At 38.4% G+C, this 8,146-nt stretch overlaps 1 protein-coding gene across 1 annotated transcript; it reads right to left on the bottom strand.

The window, feature by feature from the left end:
* Positions 1-3,082: 3,082 nt before the first annotated feature.
* On the bottom strand, positions 3,083-4,003 carry LOC148764272 (uncharacterized). Its single transcript, XM_088803569.1, has 2 exons — positions 3,727-4,003; positions 3,083-3,630 (listed from the first exon to the last, which is right to left on the bottom strand). Exons 1-2 carry the CDS (start codon positions 4,001-4,003, stop codon positions 3,083-3,085), a joined length of 825 nt encoding a protein of 274 aa, XP_088659695.1.
* Between the last annotated feature and the right edge of the window lie 4,143 nt (positions 4,004-8,146).

Here is an 8,146-nt window from a genome sequence, read left to right as displayed (position 1 = left end):
CACCGCTACTCCTTCTTTCCTTTCTCTTTTCTCTCACTCGAGTCCCCACCCTTTTTTTTCTCTTTCTTTCTTCTCCCCTTTTTTAGTCGGGCCCCTCTTTTTTTCTTCTTTTTTTTTGCCGGCTTGACGTTTCTTTTTCTCTCTCCTTTCTTCCTTTCTCTTCTTGGTCGACCCCTTGTTTTCCTTTTCTTTTGTCTTTTTATGAGAGGGGTGTTATAGTCTCCCCCACTTAAAACAAATTCGTCCTCAAATTACATCAACATAGAGACATTTAATAGTACATTTAACTCTTAAATAAATATAGATATTCTGCTCGCATTTCCTCTTATGGTTCCCAAGTCACCTTCTCTACCAAGTGGTTTTGCCATACTACTTTTACTAAGGCGATGTCCTTAGAGCGAAGCTTTTTTACTTGGTAGTCCACTATAGCTATAGGCTGCTCTTGGTACTTTAACCCATCTTTCAACAGTATCGTATCATGTTGTATCACATGTGAAGGGTCTTGAACATATTTTCTAAGCATGGATACATGAAACACTAGATTAACCCCTTCAAAATTTGGTGGTAATGCCAATCGATAAGCAACAGCTCTTACGCGTTCCAGTATTTCAAACGGGCCAATATATCGAGAACTAAGTTTGCCTTTCTTGCCAAATCTTCGTACTCCTTTACATGGTGACACTTTTAGAAACACATGATCACCTACTTCGAACTCTAAGGGCCTGCGTCTGTTGTCGGCATATGACTTTTATCTACTTTGAGCTGCCAACATTCGTTCTCGAATTATTTGTACTCCTTCCACTACTGCTTGTACCATCTCCGTCTCTAATAATTTCCTTTCTCCAACTTTCAACCACCCAATGGGTGACCTACACTTCCGCCTATACAGTGCCTCAAACGGTGCCATCTTGATACTCGCCTGGTAACTGTTATTGTATGCAAATTCTTCCAAAGGAAGGTATAAGTTCCAAGAAACTCCAAAATCCAACATGATTGCTCTTAACATATCTTCCAATATTTGGATCGTGCGCTCAGACTGACCGTCTGTCTGAGGGTGATATGACGTACTAAAGTTCAATCGAATCCCTAATTCATCTTGCAACCTCCTCCAAAATAGACTAGTAAATTGTGGTCCCCTGTCGGACACAATGGTCACTGGTACGCCATGGAGTCTAACAATTTCATTAATGTAAATTCAAGCATATTGTCTCGCCCCAAACTTTGTCTTGACCGAGAGAAAATGTGCTAACTTAGTCAACCAATCTACAATTACCCATATGGAATCGTATCCTCCTTTGACTCGGGGCAAGCTTGTAACGAAGTCCATGACTATATGTTCCCATTTCAATTCGAGTACCAGTAACAGTTGTAACAATCCTGAAGGTCTTTGATGCTCTGCCTTCACTTGTTGGCACACCAAACATCTCGAAACATATTCCCCTACATCCTTCTTCAATCCTTGCCATCAATATACAGATCTTAAATCGTAATACATCTTGGTAGCTCCCGAATGCATTGCATAAGCAACAAAGTGTGCTTCCTCTAGAATTTCTTCCCTTAATCTATCCAAGTTTGGCACATAGATTCGAGATCCGTGTCTCAACAATCCATCAGACCCAAAATCAAATTAAGAAACTTGCTCACCCACACTCCCAAAATCGTCATTACAAATATATCTCTAGCTTGGGCATCTCAAATTCGATCTATTAGTATTGGTCGGACCCTAAAATGTGCTAATAGTGCATCTGACCCACTGACATCAAATTTAACTCCCATATTACCCAAATCCTGTAATTCTTGCACTATCGATCTTCTCACTACTACAATGTGTGCCATACTGCCCATTGACTTTCGACTCAATGCATCAGGTACGACATTTGCCTTGCCGGGATGATAGAGTATCGTACAATCATAGTCTTTCAACAATTCCATCCATCTGCATTGCCTTAAATTTAGATCTCACTGTTGGAATATATACTTCAAGCTTTTGTGATCCGTATATATTTCACATGTTTCCCCATACAAATAATGCCTCCATATTTTTAAGGCAAACATGATCGCTGCCATCTCCAAATCATGTGTAGGATAATTTTGTTCATGCCTCTTAAGTTGTCTTGAGGCATAAGCAATGACTCTACCATGCTGTATCAATACACATCCTAATCCAACCCTCAAAGCATCACAATAAACATTATAGCCCCCGGACCCATATGGCAGACTTAATACTAGTGCAGAAGTCAAACAAACTTTTAACATTTGGAAACTGTGTTCATAAGCCTCTGACCATTCAAATTTTTCTCCCTTTTGAGTTAACCTCGTTAGCGGATAGGCTATCTTAGAGAAATCTTTCACAAATCGTCTATAATACCCAGCCAATCCTAGAAAACTCCGGATTTCCATAATTGTCGTGGGTCTAGCCCAATTCTCAATTGCCTCAACTTTGCCGGGATCTACTTGTACTCCATCCTTAGATACAATATGTCTTAGAAAACCAACACTACTTAACCAAAATGCACACTTAGAAAATTTCGCGTACAATCTACGCTCCCGTAGGGTATGTAGCACGATCCTTAAATGTTGTGCGTGTTCTTCCCAACTTTTTGAGTATATTAGAATGTCATCAAGAAAGACGACTACAAATCTATCCAGGTATGCTCGAAATACCCTATTCATCAAGTCCATGAAAACAACAAGGCATTCATCAATCCAAAAGACATCACCAAAAATTCATACGGTCCATACCTCATACGGAATGCGATTTTGGGTATATCCTCTTCCCTGATCCTTAATTGATGATATCCAGACCTTAAATCAATCTTCGAAAAGCATTGAGCCCCTTGCAGCTAATCAAACAAATCATCAATTTTGAGAAGTGGATATTTATTTTTGATTGTAACTTTATTAAGCTGTCGGTAATCTATACATAGCCTGAGACTACCATCTTTCTTCTTTACGAACACACTAGCACTCCCCAAGGTAACATACTCCGGCTAATAAAGCCCTTGTTAATTAAATCTTACAATTGTTCCCTTAACTCCTTTAACTCTGCCGACGCCATTCAGTACGGAGGCATTGATATTGGTTATGTTTCTGGAATCAAATCAATACAAAATTCGATTTCCTTTTTCGGAGGTAATCCGGGCAATTCTTCTGGAAACACATCTTCAAATTCATTTACTACAGGTGTAGCTGCTAAATTTCTTTCTTCACTTTGTACTTCTCTAGTAATTGTAGCCATCACACTATCAACCAAATGGCTGCTGTGACCATAAATAACAAATGACGGCTTTCCAGAAAATTTAAACTTCACCAACTTACGATAACAATCTACATTAGCGTAGCAAGACGCCAACCAATCCATTCCCAGTATCACGTCGAATCCCAATATTGTCATTAATACTAGGTCCACCCAAGTGTCCCTATCTTTAATCTGGACCTCACAAGAATGAAACTCATACTCCACAACATATGATTCTTCCAACGGGGTGATTACTACTAACGGTTCATCCATATATTCATAATGCTTGCCTAATTTAGGCATGAAATTTGAAGACACAAAAGAATGGGTGGATCCTAGGTCAAATAAAACTGATGCTTCGTAACCACAAATGAAAAGATTACCTGTTACCACTGCATTCGAGACATGAGCATCTTGTGGTGTCAGAGCGAACACTCTAGCTTGTCCCCCTCTAAAAGCACCTTGTTGAGTTGGCCCTATCTATCTACCTTGTGAATAGGAAGCTACCCCTTTTCCTTTATCCCTCCTGACATTTTTAGTTAGTGCAGTAGCAAAATTGGGTCGAATTGAGTTACGAGCCATCTCCTGGTTATGTCTATAAGTAGGACAATCCCTCTTCACATGACGAATTCCCCCACACTCATAGTAAAATGCCTTCATCTGGTTACATGGCCTTGTATGAATTTGACCACAAAACGTGCAAAAAGGACCCCATTGACCACTCTGTCTAGGATTTAAATTAGTCACCCACTGCTCATAGCCCATCTGTAATTAATCCCACTAAAATCACTGCTATGTGGGGGACTACGAAATTGAAAATTTCTTCTTTGATTCGGTGGACTAGAGAATGTTGACCCTCTGAGTAAGTTACCATCTCTTCGACCTGGTTGTCCAGCTATATCAACATCTTTACCCCTACTAGGGTTTTTGTATCTAAAAGATCCTTCACCTCAATTTTTTTTACTCCTCTCTCTTTCCACCCTAGCCTCTTTACTTCCCGCCTCAATTTTTCTAGCAACATCAACTACTTTGGGGTAGGATGTAAATCTATGAGAGACTAGAATTCTGTATATTGGCCAATGTAACCCCTTAATGAACCTCTTGATCCTCTCTCTTTCAGTCTGAACCATATACGGGGCATATCTCGACAACTGAGTAAACTGGACGTCATAATCTGACATTGTCATCCCAGGTGCCTGCATTAAAGTTTCAAACTCCTGTGCCTTAACATCTCTTACTCTTTCAGGTAGGAATCTGTCCATGAAACCCTGTGTGAATTCTTCCCAAGTAAATGGAGCAGAACCAGGAGGTCTACAGCGCTTGAGCGTAGCAAACCATATCTATGCTACCTTCGTCAATCTAAAGCTTGTCAACTCAACTGCCCAGTGACTAGAACAACCCAATGCAGTACAAATTTTGTCCATCTCATCTAAAAATACTTGTGGGTCCTCTATTGATTTAGCACCCGAAAAAGAAAGGGGTTTCAATTTCATAAAATCACCTAGAGTCACCATGACATTTCCCCGATCTATTTCCTTATAAGGTTGATAATCTGAATCTTCAAAACTAGAACCCATTGTTTCATTTGGTTGATACACTCCCTGTCTCCTGAACTCTGCACACTCCTGGGTTAACCCTTGCAATCCAGCCGCTATCTCCTCTAGGGTGGCAGTGGGTACCTCTGGATAATCACCTCCTGTATCCCCAAAACTGGTATCGGCTCTTCTTTTACTGAAACTTTGACTGCTTTGAGGCCTAGCTATTTGACCTATAGGTCCACCTCTCTCACTGCTCCTAGAGAAAAATGCACGTGGTCCCTCCGTAGTGTCATCTGGGGCATTAAACCCTCTTATTCCTTTTAAGACGGCTCACGTCTTAGGCGTCATCTCGATACCTAAATAGCAATAAACACCCTTCAAATAACTAATAAAAATTATAAATAAAGGTTGCTTACTAAGATTAGGGAGTTCGTGTAGCCTCTTATCCATAATCCATGCTATAGTCATGAACCATGGATAAGACTCTACACTACTCTTGACACTCCGGTGACAACACAAGAAATCTTAAGACTTTTCTAAGCCTAGGGCTCTAATACCAATATTATAAAGACCCCTCCTTGGTTGCTACAAGCGTCTGAGACTTTCGAGGAATTTTTGTTAAGTCCCGAACAAGCCTCATTTAAAACTTCCGCTAGATTCATTAAATACATATATTCACGTGAGTAAGTGAATATATAAAGAAAAAATAAACAACTGTCTACTCCATTCAAAATAATAACAATTGACGTTTATGAGTTGACAACATTTTTCAACATCTAGTAATTTTGTTCTGACACAACCCTAAGCAGCAAAGCGACTTGGAGCGAGGTTAGGAGATGCCTTTACCTACTCTGCGGTGGACAGTATGTACCGATGGTTACACGTTAGATTGATCTTTATCTGCAAAAAGGGAAAATAAGAAGGGTGTGAGTATCATAAACTCAGTGATCATCATCGACCTCGTGAGTAGGCAAAGAGGGGAAACAAACATAAAGGTAGAATGTTTATAAACTCAAGAGTAAACGTAGAAAAAACATTCCATAAAACTGAGAGATTTTGTTTTTATACTTTGCAATTCTTAAAAATAATAATCCCTAAGTAAACATGTATGAAAACAGTTGTATCTAGGATACTAGAAAATCTTTCAATCCCGACATCGAGTCAACATTAAATTCAATGACAAGTGAAAAATGAAAATTCTTAAATACAAAAAGGTGAATTAATTTATCACTAATGAATAAGTAAATTTCACTTGCCATTAAAAAAATAAAAATTTTCAAGTATTAATGCCATGCATAGTGAAATAAAAATCTACAAGTGAGCATCATCCTCGGATAGGTTTAATATAGCCCTTAGGCTTACTCTCTCAAACATCATCACCTACTCGTGGGAACTGCCCACGTCAGCATATATAAATCGAGACTTCAAGTCCCCTTTTACCTACTCGTGGGATCTGCCCACGCCACACAATTTAAATCAGGGCTTCAAGTCCCCTTTTTACCTACTCGTGGGAACTGCCCACACTAACCAATATAAATCGGGGCTTCAAGTCCCCTTTTTACCTACTCATGGGAACTGTCCATGCCACCCAATATAAATCGAGGCTTCAAGTCCCCCTTTACAATCAAATATCAATAATCAACAATTTTTACTTTGTGTACAAAGACCACACTTGTCCTGGTGTGGTAACAGGTCCTACCCAGAGTATCTCAATCACGTTAAAATAAAATCATTGCAATTTAATATATTTGCATAACATGACAGATTAAAAGCCGTATAATCATAAAATGAATGTTATGCATAATTTATTTCAAAGCATGGCATATTTACCAAATCAACATGCTAAGTGAAATAAATAATTTATCATCGAGTTTTATGAATCAATACAAAGGCCATTGGCCTAGACATCACACAAATTTGTAAGGTATGATTTTGAAGTGAAAGCCAATCAAAGGTTTGTTTCTCCGTATTTAAAACATGTAGATATATATATTTTTATATATTATAAAAAAACGAATTTAAAATCCTTGTCATAGACACAAACAACCTAAGGCTTTCTACCAACTCATGTTGTCCACAATTTTGTCAACTACCAAATGTAACATATATATATATATATATATATATATATATATATATATATATATATATATATATATTGTTATAGGGACAGTTTTAAAATTTAGCACCCACTCACCTCACAATAGTGGGACGCTACTTCGCTATTGGTTCTTGCGTATATTTAGCTATTCTTTTTCTTTCCCTCTCCTTCTTCTCCTCCGCCGCTGCTCCTTCTCTCATTCTTCTTCTTTTTCTTTTTCTTCTTTCTTCCCTCTCTTTCTTCTCTTCTACCGTTGCTACTTCTCTCCTTCTTCTTCTTTTTCTCTTTTTTCTTTCTTCCCTCTCTTTCTTCTCCCCGAGATGCCACTGCTCCCTCTTTCCTTTTATTTCCTTTCTCTTTTCTCTCACTCGGGTCCCCACCCTTTTTCTTCTCTTTCTTTCTTCTTTTTCTTTCTTCTCTTTCTTTCCTCTCCCTTTTTTGGCTGGGCCCCCCATTTTTTCTTCTCTTTTTCTGTCGGCTTGACTTTGCTTCTTTTTTCTCCTTTCTTCCTTTCTCTTCTTGGTCTGCCCCTTTTTTTCTTCTTCTTTTGTCATTTTATGAGAGAGGCGTTACACTACGTATGCTTAATGCTGATAGATTATCACAATGTAACAGCATAATGTTATGATGAGATATCCCAAAATCCTTCAGTAAGAATAACAACGATATTATTTCACAGCAAGTCGGGGACATTGCTCTGTACTCAGCTTCGGTTGAACTCTTAGTTACAATTGATTGTTTCTTAAACCTCCAACTTATCAAGGATTGTCCAAGAAAAATGGCATACCTTGTAACTGACTTTCTAGTTGTTGGACTCCCTACACAATTACCGTCACAAAAAGCCTTGAGTTGCATGTTAGAAGAGTACGGAAGCAAAATACCTTGTCCTAATGATCCTTTCAAATATTTCAAGACTCAATATGTTCCCTGCAAATGTGATGTACCTGGCCTATACATAAATTGAGCCAAAACTTGCACTTCACATACAATATCAAGCCTAGTGAATGTTAAATACAATCATTTGCCAACCAACTGCCTATAATGTGAACTATTATCAAGCAAATCATCATCATTAACAATAGTCAACTTGTGATTATAGCCCACTGGCGTGGATGCAAGTTTAGATCCCAATAAATCATGTTCCTCTATTAAGTCCATTGCATACTTTCTTTGACAAAGCAAGATACTTTTTTCCAATCTAGTTATCTATATACCAAGAAAAATATTTAGGTGCACATAAATCCTTTAATTTGAAATTGAAATTTAAAA

Source organism: Theobroma cacao, chromosome 2 (genome assembly GCF_053813885.1).
Source record: "Theobroma cacao isolate CCN51 chromosome 2, ASM5381388v1, whole genome shotgun sequence".
Lineage (NCBI taxonomy): Eukaryota > Viridiplantae > Streptophyta > Magnoliopsida > Malvales > Malvaceae > Theobroma > Theobroma cacao.
Note: the sequence above shows the minus strand (reverse complement) of the source record. Positions and strands in the feature narration are given on the sequence as shown.

Excerpts from the sequence above, each read along its gene's own strand:
- LOC148764272 (XM_088803569.1), bottom strand. The coding sequence starts at position 4,003 with ATGGGCTATGAGCAGTGGGTGACTAATTTAAATCCTAGACAGAGTGGT. Across the intron at positions 3,631-3,726 it reads GGTAGCTTCCTATTCACAAG|TGGTAACAGGTAATCTTTTC; the intron begins GTAGATAGATAG and ends TCTCGAATGCAG.